Source organism: Lithobates pipiens, unplaced genomic scaffold (genome assembly GCF_037356315.1).
Source record: "Lithobates pipiens isolate NorthernLeopardFrog02 unplaced genomic scaffold, aLitPip1_a1.2 Scaffold_3, whole genome shotgun sequence".
In the NCBI taxonomy this organism is placed as follows: domain Eukaryota; kingdom Metazoa; phylum Chordata; class Amphibia; order Anura; family Ranidae; genus Lithobates; species Lithobates pipiens.
Window position 1 is genome coordinate 186,193,584 of NW_027507790.1, and position 18,791 is coordinate 186,212,374.

At 40.7% G+C, this 18,791-nt stretch overlaps 1 protein-coding gene across 1 annotated transcript in view; it reads left to right on the forward strand.

Annotated features, from left to right (window-relative positions):
- The window catches only part of IPO11 (importin 11), a 703,238-nt gene that overhangs the window by 560,770 nt on the left and 123,677 nt on the right, over positions 1-18,791 (forward strand). Inside the window, exon 29 of the mRNA XM_077462617.1 lies at positions 23-113. Within this exon, the coding sequence (XP_077318743.1) occupies positions 23-113 (91 nt within the window). The remainder of the gene's footprint in view (positions 1-22; positions 114-18,791) is intronic.

Genomic DNA, 18,791 nt, shown 5'->3' on the forward strand with positions numbered 1-18,791 from the left:
TATTCCTGTCTTCTGTTTCTAGTTGCCTGATAATGTCACATATTGAACCTCAGGACACCCAGTTGAAAGAAGATGATGAACCCCCTACTGAACAGGATAAGAGAAAGAGAATAGTAAGTGGTAGAACACGACATGGAGACTTCAAGTCATAATATCCCTAATAACAACTGCAGATCTATTGCTGAACTTCAGGCAGTGCAAGGAAACCCACTTATTGACAATTGCGCTATCGCGCGATGCTGTGGCCGAATAAAATGTATGTACTTTTCCCCCCACAAATAGAGCTTTCTTTTCGTGATATTTGATCACCTCTGTGGTTTTTATTTTTTTGTGCTGTAAACAAAAAAAAGGCCGACAATTAAAAAAAAAATCTATTTTTTTGCTTTCTGCTATAAAACCTATCCAATAAAAAAATTGGAAAAGTCAAATTTCTTCATCAATTTAAGCCAATCTGTATTCTGCTACATATTTTTGGTAAAAAAAATTCCCAACGGGCATATATTGATTGGTTTGCAGAAAAATTATAGCGTCTACAAACTATGGGATATATATATTTTTTTAAATCTATATTGTAGTAATGTCGATCAGCGACTTATAGCGGGACTGCGATTTTGCGGTGGATAGTCGGGACATTAACTGACACTTTTTGGGGACCAGTGACACTAATACAGTGATCAGTGTCCACCGTACCAACCAATCAGCTCCCGCTGTGTCCAATCATAGTGGAAGCGGGCTGGTGGTGTGCGCCCGCACCCCAGACCCATTCTAGGTACGTGATCCTGTGCAGTAGAGCCGCTTTGCCGCCATATATATATATATATATATATATATATATATAGTCTACAGTTAGCATACAGTTAAAGTCAATCTAACACTGCCCTCTGCAGATAACGCCGCTTCTCAAGGGTGTCTACATTGCTCCTCTATAGGTAGTGGAGGAGTGAGCGTAACCACCCTAAGATAGGAGATGTATTATGTATGTGGCCGGATCAACGGGTCAAAATAAAGTAAAAAATAAATCTAACCCAGATACCACATCTAAGGTTTGGTAAACTGCAATATAGAAAATATTTTCCCAATTTCTTCACTAATTTTGCTTTTAGAATGTTGGCCATGTTTTCTAAGATATTTTGGGTATGCGTTCTATGAAACGCCAATCTTGCTGTGTCCTGCTAGAAAGATTTCTCTTTTCTACCTGCTCTGGTGACATGAAAAGTGTGTCTGGAAATGGAAGGAAATAGTTAATTACCTTTTCAGTCTTCCCCTACTCTTCTATTTTTTTTTCCAATTCTTTAACTTTTAGAGTGAATTTCTCTTACTTCCTGTCCATGTAACAAAGTCAGCACTAGCCAGCATGTAAGGGAAACACTTCTGAACAGGGCTACAGACAGCAGAAACAAAGAAAACATTTTGGCTGTTCTGTGCTCTATCGAATTAAAAATACATTTTTGAGGCTATAAATGCAATTAACTCATTAAATGGTAGTTCCAAAAAAGTCAGTTTTGTTGAGAAAGGAGATGAATGAACTTGATCAAATGGGAAGATCTTGTGACATTTGTGAAATAATAATGTATAATAATTTTATCACAACTAGCCTGTCAGAGTTTACAGCTCATATTTAACAGACTATGAATCTTATTGGTTGGCCACCATGTTTTTTATATCAGTGATGCTTGCTTTCTGATGCATTACAATGATGAGTAATGTTTGGTTTAACGTCTGCATCTATGCCTGAACAGTTATCACAGGACCTGTAGCTGTCAGCCTTTGCTCATTCATCAGTCATCTTATCTTGTCATGTTAATTCAGAGGTTTAACTGCTTAAACATCTTTCGATTTGTTTGTTCACTCTTCTGAAAGAGCCACAAACCCCCTAGAGCAAGTCATTTTGAAAGCAAGCAAAGATGAATATTGCGTCTCTGCTAGCATCTTTTCCCTGCATACTTATTTTCTGACGTCAGTCACCATCTTCAGCCAACTAGCAGCACGCAGGGCCTTACAGTTTCCGCAATCAAGAATCCAACTGTATAACGAAAGCTCTGCAATTACACAATTTAAAACGTAATTATTACTTTCTGACTTCATCTTCTCCATGATAATTAGAACAGTTTACAGAAAGCTGATTTAAGATTTTTAGATAGGACGCTGCTGAGAGGCGCATACTGCACATGGCAATTGTGCCATTCTTGTTCTTTGTGGGATGCACTTGTCATTCTTGTGTAGGCAGACATTAAACCTGTTAGCTAACCATTTAATTAACACAAATGTGGAAATGGATGGCTTTTAATGACTTTTATGTTTAATATTTGCAAAGTGTTAAGAGAGAACAAAAAATGCCACTTACACTTTTAAGGCTTTGACGTATTTTTTTTACACTAGCCAAGCCATAGTAATATAAGACATCATAATAGAATCAAATTGTATGTCGCTGTTTATTTTGGATGTGGTTAAATTGAGTCTGACAATCAGCTGCTCATGGAAAGCGCACTGTCCTGTGGCTTGTTCCTCATATCCACAGAACACCATGAATTAGATGGAACACTTGCAAAATAATTTTTCAATCTATAATAAGTAGGCATGCAATAAATAGCTCTTACACTATATATACCGTATATACTCGAGTATAGGCCGACCCGAATATAAGCCGAGGCCCCCAATTTACCCCCAAAAAAACTGGCAAACTTATTGACTCGTGTATAAGCCGAGGGTGAGACATGCCTGTCCATCCCTGTGTGTGTGTCCGTCCATCCCTGTGTGTCCGTCCATCCCTGTGTGTCCGTCCATCCCTGTGTGTCCGTCCATCCCTGTGTGTCCGTCCATCCATCCCTGTGTGTGTGTGTGTCCATCCATCCATCCATCCCTGTGTGTGTGTGTCTCCATCCATCCATCCATCCATCCCTGTGTGTGTGTGTCTCCATCCATCCATCCATCCATCCCTGTGTGTGTGTGTCTCCATCCATCCATCCATCCCTGTGTGTGTGTGTCTCCATCCATCCATCCATCCATCCCTGTGTGTGTCTCCATCCATGTGTGTGTGTGTGTGTGTGTGTGTGTGTGTGTGTGTGTGTGTGTGTGTGTGTGTGTCCAGCCTACCTTTGTCCCGAGCCTCCGTCCCGTGCCTTGCCTCCTTGCCTCCGTCCCGTGCCGTGCCTTGCCTCCTTGCATCCGTCCCGTGTCATGCCTTGCCTTGCCCCCGTCCCGTCCCGTCCCGTGCCGTGCCGTCCCGTGCCCTCTTCGTCGGCGGCCATTGTAAAGTTCAAAAGCTGCGCCGCCGCCTTCGCCTGTGATAGGCGGAACACTGAATTTCCCAGCAGCCTGTGTTCCGCCTATCACAGACGTCGTATCATCCTCGTCCGTAGTACGAGGATGATACGATGTCCGTGATAGGCGGAACACAGGCTGCTGGGAAATTCAGTGTTCCGCCTATCACAGGCGAAGGCGGAGCCGGAGGCGCGGCTTTTGAATAGAATGGCCGCTGTCTGTCTGCTCGACACGCTGATCGAGCGGGCAGACAGCGATGACTCGAGTATAAGCCGAGGGGGGCACTTTCAGCCTCAAAAAAGAGGCTGAAAATCTCGGCTTATACTCGAGTATATACGGTATATATATATAAATATATGGGTTGAAGTTACGAAAACAAGTATGGTAGGAAAATTAAATTGTTACCGAATGTGGTGTCGGATCACCTTTGGCATCCAAGGCGGCCTGAATTCTCCTTGGAATTGACAAATATAAGTCTTGGATGGTGGATAATGGAATCTGATAACATTCTTCATGCAATAATCTGTGTCACAATTCTGCTTAACGTCCTTTTGTCTCTTTCGGTCAGTTGACCATGTCGACCATGCTTATGCTTATTAGACCACGTTTTCCCAGAAACTGTACATACCTTTGATACTTACTGTACCTCGTGACACTGCAAATTGGCAACTTCAACCACAGAGGTACAAGCTAAGCGTACACCAACAATTTTTCCTCTATGAAACTCAGTAAGCTCTGAAATGACTTAATTAGTGAATAAACAAAGGTAAAGGTGTTGGTGCTACAAATCATCATACATGAAATGGTTCAACATATATAATAGTGCAAATGAACCATGTGCACATAGCAAAATAAAAAAGTCCAAAGTGACAATCCCAACACCATAAAACATATATAATCTGGTTTGATTTGTCTTCCAGTAAATGCTTCACCACGTGTACTCATGAGTTAGATGGCAACTCGCCATAGATGTTTGACCTCTTTTTAGGGTAGGTCAAAATGCGATTTAATTTTAATGAACCGGATAGATTCTGTGTAAACATCTCTCCACTGTGGGAGCCCCTCTCACAAACGTCAAGGGTGTAAAGTGTAAGCGCCAAACTTGTACATATATGACTCTTGAAGTGAAACAAGAGAACAGTAAACACCAATAAGTGCACACACCTATAACAAATGAACACAACGTAACCCAAATATGGGGATAATCCTAATGTGTGGTTAAAAAACAAGATGGTGAGTATGGTGACAATCAAAATCTATATATCAATACAACTGGACATATGAGTATATATCTCAATGAGAGATAACAGAAAGAGGTCACACTATGTTGTGATGTGACCCCAAAAATAGGGAGTGACAACAAAGTGTACAAAAAAGAAACATCAGTATAAACACATAAAAATATAAATAATCAAAGTGATGAAGTCCATTAAATAATGAAATCAAAACGTGCAAAGTGTAAGTCCCAATGAACTTCAGTGTCCACGGAGGTCCCACGTTACTATGACCAAATGTTATTCCACCCTGTGAAGCTCCCACCACCTTAAGAAGCACAGGCTTACCAGATGGGCGTGACCCAAATAGACATATGCCTAAGGGGTCAATAATGGCTTGTAGTCCCGGCTAATGCAATCCTGGATTCAACGTTCAAGTCCCAACACAAATGGTTCATTCAATATGGACGACTGCGTGTAATCGCTGTTTTCGTATACACAGACAGCTCCGACAACAGTTCAGGCATAAAAAATGGAAAAATGGAGCCGACATAGCATAATAACTTTTTTTTTTTTTAAATGCTTTAATAAAAAAATTTTAACTCACATTTCCATTGTAGTCAATAAAACATATCAGAGGAAAATAGGCAGTGGCGGAGTCTTCCCGACGCGTTTCGACCTACAGGTCATCATCTGGGGACCCTAGATGATGACCTGTAGGTCGAAACGCGTCGGGAGGACTCCGCCACTGCCTATTTTCCTCTGATATGTTTTATTGACTACAATGGAAATGTGAGTTTAAAATTTTTTTATTAAAGCATTTTAAAAAAAAAAGTTATTATGCTATGTCGGCTCCATTTTTCCATTTTTTATGCCTGAACTGTTGTCGGAGCTGTCTGTGTATACGAAAACAGCGATTACACGCAGTCGTCCATATTGAATGAACCATTTGTGTTGGGACTTGAACGTTGAATCCAGGATTGCATTAGCCGGGACTACAAGCCATTATTGACCCCTTAGGCATATGTCTATTTGGGTCACGCCCATCTGGTAAGCCTGTGCTTCTTAAGGTGGTGGGAGCTTCACAGGGGGGAATAACATTTGGTCATAGTAACGTGGGACCTCCGTGGACACTGAAGTTCATTGGGACTTACACTTTGCACGTTTTGATTTCATTATTTAATGGACTTCATCACTTTGATTATTTATATTTTTATGTGTTTATACTGATGTTTCTTTTTGTACACTTTGTTGTCACTCCCTATTTTTGGGGGTCACATCACGACATAGTGTGACCTCTTTCGGTTATCTCTCATTGAGATATATACTCATATGTCCAGTTGTATTGATATATAGATTTTGATTGTCACCATACTCACCATCTTGTTTTTTAACCACACGTTAAGATTATCCCCATATTTGGGTTACGTTGTGTTCATTTGTTATAGGTGTGTGCACTTATTGGTGTTTACTGTTCTCTTGTTTCACTTCAAGAGTCATATATGTACAAGTTTGGCGCTTACACTTTACACCCTTGACGTTTTCCTAGCTAAAAAGATCCCAGTTTTAGCGTGTTAGCAGCCTTTGTTTTAGTTCTATTTTTTCCGTTGTCGACTACTGCGCAGTATTGTTGTGTACATTTAGCCCCTCTGACAAAGGCTGAGGATGTGGGAACAGACTCCACCAGAGACACAAAGAAGAGCTCTTATGGTATAGTACGTTTTAGTGAAATGGTTAAAAATTATAACACAAGTTGAATGATGAAAGTGAGGCTTCTCACCTGTAGCCAGGTGTGTCATCACACAGCAGAAGCAAAAAAATGTTACATCACTTTCAGCCTAGGTTCACACAGATGCGGGTTTGAAATCGTGCGGCTACGGCTGAACTAGCACAAGTTCAAACCGGCAATGCAGTCCGACTTCGGGGTCGATTTAACAGACATCTGTGCGGGTTCTTGCACAGATGTCTATTCAATTCGTCCCCCAAGGTGGCAAAAGTAGTACAGGAACTATTGGGAATTGGTGCAGCACCGCAAAGTCAGTGTTGTACTGATTTAGACGGTGCCATTGCCAGCAATAGCCGCCAATTTGGCATGTGATTTGACGTAAACATAGGCTTAAGGTGAAACATGTCGTCACTTTTACACCTGCAAATCATGTAGTGTTTACATATTTTTGTCCAACCACTGTATATTGTACCATATGTATATACCTTATAATCCGTCCAGGACCCATCCCTGGCATCCTGTACAAATATAGGTAGGTAGGTCGAGCCCGTGCCTCTGTTTAAAATGATGGTTTACGCCAGATTTTCTAAGAAGCAAGCACACTAATGGCACAGGTGTGTTCTGGCTTCATAGGAGAGCTAGAGCTCTGGGCCCCACCCTCTCGAGGGGGGCAGTGTGTGACGGGAACTTTGAGAGGTGCTGGTGTGCACCATAGTGTCCAGGTCATGACAGAGCAAGGCCCGAGCCTGACAGAGAATCCATTAAGGATGGAAGCTAGGAAGCTGCAAGGAAAAACGCAGAACTGAAGTGCAGCTTCGGTGCATAAACACTGGGGCGTGTTTTATGGTCAGGCAGACCAAAAGGTACTGATGTCCAGGAGGGACCCTGGAGCAGTAAAGTTGCCACTAGAGAGCTGGAGGCTGAATGTTATGTTTGATTCATAGTGATGGTGAGAACCCCCTGAGTGGGGGTTCATACAATGCCCGTATACATTTTTACTTTCTTTTAAATAAAAGTGGGCAGGAAAGTCCTGAAAACTATATCTGGAGTGAAGTAAACTCACTGTTTTGTCAATACCATTGCACTAAGAAAAGCATATAATATATATATATATGCTAAAGTACTTGCAGGAAACTTTTATGTAGTAGGCCACTGGCCCAGTCAGCTGTGTCCATGGAATTCCCCGCCCTTCCCTCCCTTATTGGTGCTAGTGCTAAAGATTGTGAGCGTTAGGCCCCCTTGAGGATCTGGCATTAGGGAGATTGGGACCAAGTGGACTTTGCTCCTTCATTTTAAGAGACAGTCTTCCTTACATAAATTCATTAATGGATCAGTGACCTGGTTCTGGCTCTCAGGCAACATCCAGTTTGGTATTAACTCCTTCAGAAACTTCGGCCTTAGGGACCTTCATGTCCAAGGAGGAATTCCCAGTTGCATTTACCATTGTGTTTGAACAGCTGGTGGATGTTTGTAAAGATTTGAGGAGAGATGGCAGTAGGAGATCTAGGTCTCTGTCCCCACTGGAGCTACTTTGTAGCCCCCCCCCCCCCATTCTTGCTTAGGTTAGATGAGGTGGAGGTGGTAGAGTCTGAGGAATAGAGCTCCTTTGAAGGTCCACAGTGAGTGGTCCCTCAGATGTGGTACACAAGAAGTTAAAACTGTCATTACTGGAACCTTCATGCCCCAAGGTATCAGCACGAGGGTCTTGGAAAGTGCCATAACAAACTTTCTTTCTGCTGCATCCTCATACTGAAGCATATCTGTACAAGGATTGGGCACTGGACACGCTGTTTGTGCCCCTAAGCAGTTCATGCAACTACATCCAATTGAAGACAGTTTACACAAAAATGGGGGAAGTCCCTGCTGTGGGCTCTGGTGTACAGTACTGGTGGACAATGTACCGGTGTTCAAGTACATCCCTATGTTTCTACTGCATCATAAACACCTACTCTTTGCAGTGGGGGGAGACGACATTTTTAATTTATGGCTCTGACCTAGCAACGGCACCATTCACGAGGTGCTTTCCCAGTTTTGGTTGTTCTGTGAGTCCAGGAGGATCTCCATTTTGGGGTATCTGGACAACCTCCTTCTGCAGCAGCAATTGCCAGAAGGCCTCAGGATCAATGTGCATCAAACAATATTGCAGTACTTTGGCTGGATTCTCAATCTCAGGAAGTTGACCCTAAAGCACTAAATGCAATATCTGGCCTTTGTCCTGGACACAACCCAGGCATACGTTTTTTCTTTCCCCCCAAAAACTTTTGGACCCTTCAGTGTGCGCTGTCTCATTCTTCACCTCTGGAAGGCCAAGAGTGCCTCTAAATCTTATAATTTGAGAGCGCTCCCCTCCTTGTTACAGTTCATTTTGTGCATACTTCTTAATGCTTTGCGCAATCAACTTGGGTACAATCAGTTTGCCCATACATGGATCGAAATTTGGCTGGTCCCTGCTGAACTGAACACATTTTGATCCATGTATAGCCATGTTTAAATAGCTGATAGGGAAGGAGGTACTGACCAGTTATGTACTACATCTTTGTTTTTAGTTGGTTACCATGTCTTCATGCGATTAGTGGAAGGCCTTCATTTTCTCCGAGAACTCTGGTCATTTATGGTCAGCCTTCAGTAATGTGAAGATTAGTTGCATTAGAATAAAATTAGTGCGTACTTACAGCAGGACTTGTACATAATGTGCTTGAAGCGCATTGTTAATGTTGCTTGCTACGGGTGAATGTATGCTAGCACTTTTGTTCATAACCCCCAATGGCTTCAAATTACCAATCCTATTAACTCTTTTCTCTGCTTTGTAATCTGCATCATGCCACTTGGGGTCTCTTACATATAGTCTGTTAATTAAATGAATGTGTCATAAAGCATTTACCCAGTAATTAAATGCCATTATGAGAACTCACAGAGAGAGAGAGAGGCATGTGTAAGAGTTCCGTGTCTTCCCTGCTGATATGGCGCCTTAATTAAAGTAAATTACAATTAAATCATAAGTTAGACCTGATCATTGTAAAATATGTCAACTTGTATTTCTTCCTAATAATGACTCTTGTCAATCTCTGAGTGACGTTTTGACTTGTGAAATGTAATGAGAACTTTGAAGTAGCTTTTCAGCAATGTTTTGAGATGGGATCTGCATTTATTTTTCTCTTCCCATTTCCAGTACTTTGATTTCTGTCACTGTTGAGCTTCAGTGGATTGGTACGAAGGAAAGATAAAAATGTATATGATTATCAAGCAAGCTTTTGCTCCACAGAAGTTACGTTTTCTACCTTTAGCTATGCTTAATATAGTGAAAAAACATACAGTTTTACATTTAAACTGCAATTTTCTGACCTCCATATTTATTGTGACTCTGTTCTGCCCTTTGCCATTGCCTGTATATGTGCTGAAACTACTGTTGGGGGAGATCATGGGATCAATTATATAAAGAGCAACTCCTAGTCAAGAAAAAGCATTTATATGCTTAAATTGCTTAACGCTACCTTTATCTTACCATGCAATCCTTGTAAAGGGAGAGAAGAAGAATATAATCATTTTTAATCAAGCAGAATGACAGAAGGATGAGTTGCGCAGCTTCCCCTTTAACTGACCATTTACAGGTTAGGGCATTTCCAGGATGATCTGGGCTCAGCAGGTCAGATGATGTTGACCATTAGACTGAGGACATCTATCAGTAGATGAAAGTACAGTGGAGGTGATCTCTGGATTGTACTTGAGGATTGCAGCAAAATCTGGTTTAGTTATTTTATCTCATTTATCTTATTCTATTTATTATTTTTGGCTGGAGTTTTGCTTTAAAGGAGTTGTAAAGGTTTGTTTTTTTAAAATAACAAACATATTATACTTGTCTCCTCTGCGCAAGGGTTTTGCACAGAGCGTCCTGATCCTCCTCTTCTGGGGTATCCCAGCGGCGCTCCTGGCTCCCCCCTTCTTGAGTACCGCCATGGAGAGCCGCTTTCCATAGGGGAACTCTTGCAGGCGGGATCCCAAGTCCTGCTGCTGCGTCCATTGACACAGACAGCAGGACTTAGCCCCACCCCCTGACTCCCATGTCACTGGATTTGACTGACAGGGGCAGGAGCCAATGGCTCCTGCTGCTATCAATCTATCCAATGACAACATAAGACGGCTGATGTGCTCGCCCCTGTCACTAGAATGATCAGGTTTAGGGAAGTAAAAGGGAGGCTGCTGCACTACATAAGGTTTTTCACCTTCATGCATAGAATGCATGAAGGTGAAAAACCTTGAGGGTTTACAACCCCTTTAACTTCAGAGAAAAAGCCAAGATGTCCAATAATGTCCACAGCACCTATTACATATATGAGATTTTCAGTACTTACAAAAAACCTGGGCATTTCAAACAGCATACAGTGAAAAATGCATAAAGCAGCGTTTGCACTCACTAAATATTTAACACAGTACAAATGAATCTATATTATGAGGCACGCAGGCACGAAGATCTGTATTATTTACAGTACTCTGTATAAATAAAAAAGGTAAATACCACGCTAAACTTATAAAACGAAAAACAACAAACAGACCGAGCAGCTGCTAAAGGTGAGAAACACACAAGAATAAATAAAGAAAAAATGTAGCAGCGCTAAACAAACAATTGAAAACCACAAGAGTTAATTAGAAACCACGGGTTTGAAAAATGTAGTATCCCAATGTTCAATACTGTGTTAAAAATGACATTAAATAGCAAAATAAATCTAGGTAAACATAAATTAATTAATCTCAGTGATGGTGTAAAATCAATACCATCAATGTGTATACCCATAGGATCAATGGTACTATTTCAGTGCCATCGAGGTGTGTACCAAATATAAAGTGCTGTAAATAATCATATATGTGTGGCAATTGATTGATGTGGAGATGTGCTGACGTCTCCACATACCTGGTCTCTTGGACGGGCGTCCACATACAGCCGGCTGGCTAATTTGCTATTTTGAAGATTTGAATTTGTAAGTGCAATATTTTAAAAAAATGTATTCAAATGTTTAGACGTTATTACGCTATGGTGAGTCTTTCTTTTTTGGGTTGCCCTCGACTCCCCCTGGAGTTTTTGCTCTGGAGGGCCTGCTGAATCCTCTTTCTTTCGGTGGAGTGAGGATTCTTGGTGTTACCGGGTCTGCCTTTGAGGTAGGAGCCCAGAATAGGGAGACACCCGCCATACCTTCCAACCTAAAGGCCCCGACCGGGCTTAGGTCAAAAGCCCTATTTGCTTGCTAGCTGGTAATCCTTCATTTTATACAGTGATCACATTGGTGGTGGATCTGTCACGGAATATCAGCACTTTTGTTTTAACTCACATTTCCAAATCAATTTGGTTCTTCTTCTATGAACTTTTGATCCATTAATTTGGGTGACTGTTGCAGAGGGACGGAAGTATTTGGACTTTGTATATTTTAAGGCAAATCAATTGTCACACATATATGATTTATTTTTTACAGCACTTTATATTTGGTACACACCTCGATTGCACTGAAATAGTACCATTGATCCTATGGGTATACACCTTGACGGTTTTGATTTTGCACCATCACTGAGATTAATTTATTTATTTACGTTTACCTAGATTTATTTATTTTGCTATTTAATGTAATTTTTAACCCAGTATTGAACATTGGGGTACTACTCTGTATAAATGTTTTTAACCCGGACCTGAAAATGTCAATGCGTAATTATAATACACTAACAAGAATGAGTTATTTTAAGTTTTAGAAAATTGTAATAAATAATACATTCATAATACTTATTTAACCACTGTAATAGTATTCAGTGGCTTGGAAACTTTTTTTTTATATATATTCATACCTTGACTTGTGGTTTTCAATCACCTTTTCATGGAGTTGCTTGAAGTGTTCTTTTGTATTTAAGTTGTGAGTTATTCCAGCCCTTTTCAACCAGGGTGCCTTGGCAAAATGCCTAAAAAATGCCCAAAAATTGTATACAAATCAAGTGGGTAAAGCCTGCCTTTTAATTAACCACTTCCCACCCGGCCAATGTACATATACGGCCGGGTGGGAGCTCTCTACTTCTGAAAGGACGTTCAGGAACGTCCTTTAGAAGGAGGGGGATCGCACGCGTGCCCGCGCAGCCCCGATGTGCTCATGTCACCCGGACACGGCGCATCTCGGATTGGCAGGAGGGCTCTGTGATTGGCCCTCCTGATCACATTATGGCCGTGTCCAATCACGGCCGTCATGTGATGTAAACAAACAGCCTGTTGCTAGGCAATCGGCTCTCCTCTCCTCACACGGAAGTCGTCGCTGAGGAGAGCAGAGCAGATCGCTGCAGCCGGCTGGTGATCAGTGAGTATGAGCTGTTTTTACAGCTTTTTACTAACTGATCACCAGTCTAGTATAAACCTGCAGTGTAAACACACATGTCACCACAATACACATGTCACCACAATACACATGTCCCCACACATGTCCCCAAAACACACATGTCCCCAAATAATAAAAAGACATGTCCCCAAATAAAAAAAACACACGTCCCCCACATATGTCCCACTAAAATCACATGTTCCAATGATTATCTGCACACATATGTACATGATCATTTGCGTACATATGTCCATGATCACACACACCAATTATTATACACTTAACGGAATTTTTTTTACCAAAAACATGTAGCGGAATACATTTTGGCTTAAATTTATGACAAAATTTGATTTTATTGGATTTCTTTTAAAATAGAAAAAATAAAATATTGTTTTTTTTCCAAATTTCCGCTTTTTTTGCGTTTATATCGCAAAAAATAAAAAGCGGAGTCGTGAATAAATACCACCAAAATAAAGCTCTATTTGTGCGAACAAAATGATAAAAATTTTATTTGGGTACAGTGTAGCATGACCGCGCAATTGTCACTGAAAGTGCGAGAGCGATGAAAGCTGAAAATTGGGCTGGGAAGGAAGGGGGCGAAAGTGCCCTGTACTGTAGTGGTTAAAGAAAGCCAATGACAGCATTGGTTGATAAAGAGGTTATTGGGCACCTGCACAGCAATCCTGTGTGCCCCTCCCCTGCCCCCTCTGCCAGCACTCACCTTAGCTGAGTGAGGGAGAGAGAGTCAGGGAGAAGAGAAACATTGGAATATTTGCATTATGTACACCAGAGCTCATATTTTAACTTTTGTAACATTGATGTCCAATCGTCTTTTGATAAATAAACTAAGTGATATTTATAAACCCGTTTGACTCAAAAAAAAAAAAAACATGGGGAATCTTCCTTTTTCTTAAAATACTTGTATCGGGGGGTGCAGCCCTATCAGACTCCCATATATGTGTTATTCTATGTTATAACATTCAAATACTAATCGGTACCAGTGTCTAAAGGTGTATTTGCTTTGGCAGAATAAAACACCTCTAACATTGGGTGTCCTACATTTGTGAATGCTGGTGCATTTTGTAAAATTATTAATTTAGTTGTTTACATTTTAGAACGGGGTCCCACGATTTAGTATAATTTTCTTGACTGAAAAAAGGTTGAGAAACACGGAGTTATACCACAATACTGACCCACTAGAAGCTGGACCTTCCAGATGCTTTTGCTATATATTTATAAGTGACTCATTTGAAACGCCTTGCCTTTAAATAGATGATCGTCATATACCTTAAATAATGTAACCTTGAAAATAAATGGTTGCACCAGAGATGATTTCTGTGTGCCGTATTAAAGTGGTTCTAAAATATAGACATTTTTACCTTAATGTATTCCCTGCATTAAGGTAAAAAAAAAAGTCCCACTAGTTGTATCTCCCCCCCACCTCTCTTTATAGTTAACCTGTGCCCTATCTCAATCCAGCACTGTGCCAGTTGGATGTACACAGCCTGGCTCAGGAGCGAGTGGCAGGTGTTCAATTATAGGAAGCCACTTCTTATGGTGGCACGCAGAGAAGAGGTGGAACCAAGAGCGCCAGCGGGTGACCTTGGAAGAGGAAGTTCTAGGCTGCTCTGTGTAATAGCATTGCACTGAGCACTTACATTAAGTATACCATATTTATTATTTTAACCTCTTAGCACCAGCGCCCCCTCCCTTCATAAGGTATATGATGGCGGGGAAAGGCTTAAGATCATGTGACCGCCATAATTGGCTGTCAGGGTGGTCCGAAAACTCCCATTTGCAACGAGCAATCAGGAGCTTTCGGTTAGTCCATGGTAACTGTGCTGGGAGCGCTCAGCACCCACGCTCTCAGCACAGGTGTATAGGCAGCAATTCATGCAAATATGTGGCCCCTCGGTGCCAAGGACCAGGTGCCGAGAGGCACGCCAAGGAGTTAATGTTTAAAAAAAAATACCCTTTACAACCACTTTAAGGAAGGTGTTTACTTATTACTTTACTTATTTGTTATTTTTTGTAGTTTTTTACTTTAATCAATTCAAACTCTCTGCAGAGATCTATTTTTACTTTGACATTAAAAAGTATACAGTATTTCTGTTTATTGTTAAAAAAAAAAAAAAAAATCCTCTGTAGTTCAGTGTTCTATATTAATAAAATTTGAAAAGTTCCAAAGGTCAATGCCTTTATAAGCACTATAATATATAGTTCAGCTGTATGTTTAGCTGCTTGCTTACTAACATAAATTGGTCATGGCTGTTCTTTACATGCTTTAGACGAGTGGGTCAAAATAAAAGTAATAGAATTTTAAAATAATTTCTGTTGGAAAAAGGTCACTTACATTTATGTGTTTTCTATAAACAAAACCCATTTCAAAGATGGTCTTTTTGTTTCCATGATTTAGCTTTTCCTGTCATTTTAATCAGCTTCCTACAGAGTTGGTATCACCCAAAGCTTTATCTGCCGTCACTATGATGTGTTTATCATTCTTAGGAAACTGGGTGCCTGCTTGAATGTAGTCAGCCAAGCGGTCAGTGGGCTGTTTTGTGTCATATTGGGAAATAGATGACTGACTTGTTTGATGCAAGATGAGAGGGGATATGATTTCAATGTACAAATACCGTACTGGTGACCACACAATAGGGATAAAATCTTTCAGCGAAAGAACGTTTCAAAAAGACTCACGGCCATTCACTAACATTAGAGGAAAAGCGCTTCAACCAGAAACATTGTATAGGATTCTTTGCGGTAAGAGTGGTAAGAATGTGGAATTCTCTTCCACAAGCTGTGTTTTCCACAGGGAGCATCATTAATTTCAAAAATATATTAGATAGGCACCTAAACAACCACAACATACATATACTGACAGGGATATACAAAGCACACACAGGTTGGACTTGATGGACTTTTTTCAACCTTACTAACTATGTAACTAAGATTGGCATCTCTTCTGCTGCACTCTGGAAAGATATTTCAAAAGAATCATTATGCAATAAAAAAGTTACACTTAAAGAAGAACTCTAGATTCAAACAAAAGATACATTTGAATGATTATGCTTTAATTATGTGCAAATATTTTGTAGGAATTTTTTCTTTAGGTAGCTAGATATCTGCCCGAATTCTCCATATTTGACACAAGTGACAACCAGAATAATTATTTGTTACCAGTGAGTCATGGCTGCTCTCCGACTGACTCACTCTGACATGTTAGAATTCGGAAGGGGTTTTCATACTTAATAAGACTATCTTTACATTATGTTGACACACTTTGGCAGATTACCTTTTTTTTTTTTCTTAAGTCTTAAGGTTATCTAAAACATTAGCAGCTATATGCTTTAGATACCTGGCTATTTATCCACATGGTTAATGCATTTTCATAATTTTAAATTGGGTAGATTTTTTTGCCTTAAAAAGTTTTTCTTTTATATTTCCAAAAAAGTCAAATACATGTTATATAACATTCCTGTTTTCTGTTTTTGCTGCTTGCTTAGTTTATTGGCATTGCTATCTTTTGCTTACAGGTATACAGGATCATTATTGCCTATCATGTTGAAAAATTTCCAAGCAATCTTTTTTTTTTTCACAAAAAGAAAGCACTCTTTACACCCGACATTCCCAGCAAAGCTTTCACTGCAGAGCCAGGCTGTAGATCCCATCTACAGTTCATCTGGAAAGTATTCACAGCGCTTCATTTTTTCCACATATTATGTTATAGCCTTATTCCAAAATTGATTAAATTCATTATTTTTCTACAAACAATACTCCATAATGACAATGTGAAAGAAGTTTGTTTGAATTGTTTTTACAAATTTATAAAAAAGAAAAATTAAAAAAAAAATCCCATGTACATAAGTATTCACAGCCTTTGCTCAATACTTAGTTGAAGCACCTTTGGCACCAATTACAGCCTCAAGTATTTTTGAGTACCGTATTATTCTACAATCTTGGCACACCTATTTTTGGGAAGTTTCTCCCATTTTACTTTGCAGGACCTCTTAAACTCCATCAGGTTGGATGGGGAGCGTCGGTGTACAGCCATTTTCAGATCTCTCCAGAGATGTTCAGTCGGGTTCAAGTCTGGTTTCTGACTGAGCCACTCAAGGACATTCACAGAGTTGTCCCTTTATTATCTTGGCTGTGTACTTAGGGTCATTGTCCTGTTGGAAGATGAACCCTCACCCCAGTTTGAGGTCCAGAGCACTCTGGTGCAGGTTTTAATCAAGTATGTCTCTGTACATTGCTGCATTTATCTTCTCCTCCATCCTGACTAGTCTCCCAGTTCCTGCCACTGGAAAACATCCCACAGCATGATCATCATCATGCTTCACTGTAGGGATGGTATTGGCCAGATGATGGCTGGTTTCCTCCAGCCATGATACTTGCCATTCAGGCTAAAGAGTTCAATCTTTGTTTCATCAGACCAGAGAATGTTGATTCTCATGGTCTGAGAGTCCTTCAGGTGCCTTTTGGCAAACTCCAGGTGGGCTTTCATGTGCCTTTTACCGAGGAGTGGCTTCCATCTGGTCACTCTGCCATACAGGCCTGATTGGTGGAGAGCTGCAGAGATGGTTGTTCTTGTGGAAGGTTCTCCTCTCTCCATTGAGAAACACTGGAGCTCTGTCAGATTGACCATCGGGTTCCTGGTCACCTCCTTGTCTAAGGCCCTTCACCCCTGATCGCTCAACTTGGCCAGGTGGCCTGCTCTAGGAATAGCCCTGGTGGTTCCAAACTTCTTCCATTTACAGATGATGGAGGTCAGTGTGCTCATTGAGACCTTCAATGCTGCAGACATTTGCCTGTACCCTTCCCCAGATCTGTGTCTCTATAGAATTCTGTCTCGGTGGTCTACAGAGAATTCCTTGGACTTCATGGCTTTGTTTGTGCTCTGACATTCACTGTTTACTGTGAAACCTTATATAGACAGGTGAGTGCCTTTCCAAATCATGCCCAATCAACTGAATTTACCACAGGTGGACTCCAATCAAGTTGTAGAAATATCTCAAGGATGATCAGTGGAAACAGGATGGCCCTGAGTTCAGTTGTGTGTCATGGCAAAGGCTGTGAATATTTATGTACATGTGATTTTTTTTTTTTTTTTATAAATTTGCAAAGATTTCAAACAAACTTCTTTAATGTTGTCATTATGGGGTATTGTTTGTAGAATTTTGAGGAAAATAATGAATTTAATCCATTTTGGAACAAGGATGTAACATGAAATGTGGAAAAAAAAGTGAAGCACTGTGAATACTTTCTGGATGCTGTGTATGATTGTGCATAGATGTCTCACTGGCATACAATTATATTATTATTCAGGATTTATATAGGGCCAAAAGTTTGCGCAGCGCTTTACAACATAAGTACATAGTACTTAGTACAGTTACAATACAATTCAATACAAGAGGAATCAGAGGGCCCTGCCCGTTAGAGCTTACAATCTAAAATATTATATAATAAATAACTTTGAAAATGCCTGTAGAAATGTACTTTTATAGATGTAGATAGATAGAAATTTATAGATGTAAAATAGCAGCCTGAAGCAATGGGCAGCTTCAAGTTAAATGTCAGTCAAGTCAACATTTGTTCCGTGTCCATACAATTGTTCCCTTTTGCAGATGAACATAGACTGAAATTAGCACATTTGGGCAATGGTCAGCTACATCATCCAACACTAGCTCTTGCCAGCTCCTTTGTAACAAAAATGACAAGGGCTATGCCTTAAAGCGGGGTTCCACCCTAAAGTGTAACTTCTGCTGATCGGAACCCTCCCCCCTCCGGTGTCACAATTGGCACCTTTCAGGGGGGAGGGGGGTGGAGATACATGTCAAAGACAGGTATTTACACCCACTTCCGGGCATAGACTCCCGTGGGAGTCTACGCCATTTCCTGCCCTGCCGCGCTGTCTGCTGGGACACACACGGGTCTCAGAGACAGCGCGGACAATTCCTATTGCGCTGCGAGACTCACCTAGAATGGTGGCGGCAGCAGCCGAGCGATCGATCGGCCTTCGGCTGCCGGCATCGCTGGAACCCGGGACAGGTGAGCGTCCATTTATTAAAAGTCAGCAGCTGTAGTATTTATAGCTGCTGTCTTTTAATATTTTTTTGTAGGTGGAATCCCTCTTTAAGAACAATTGTATCATAGTACACAAGATATGTAGAAGCTTCACTTCAACCTGCATTCTCGTTATGGGGAATCTGTACAAAATCTATGGGCAGCCTTTTTTGGAAAATGTTTCCC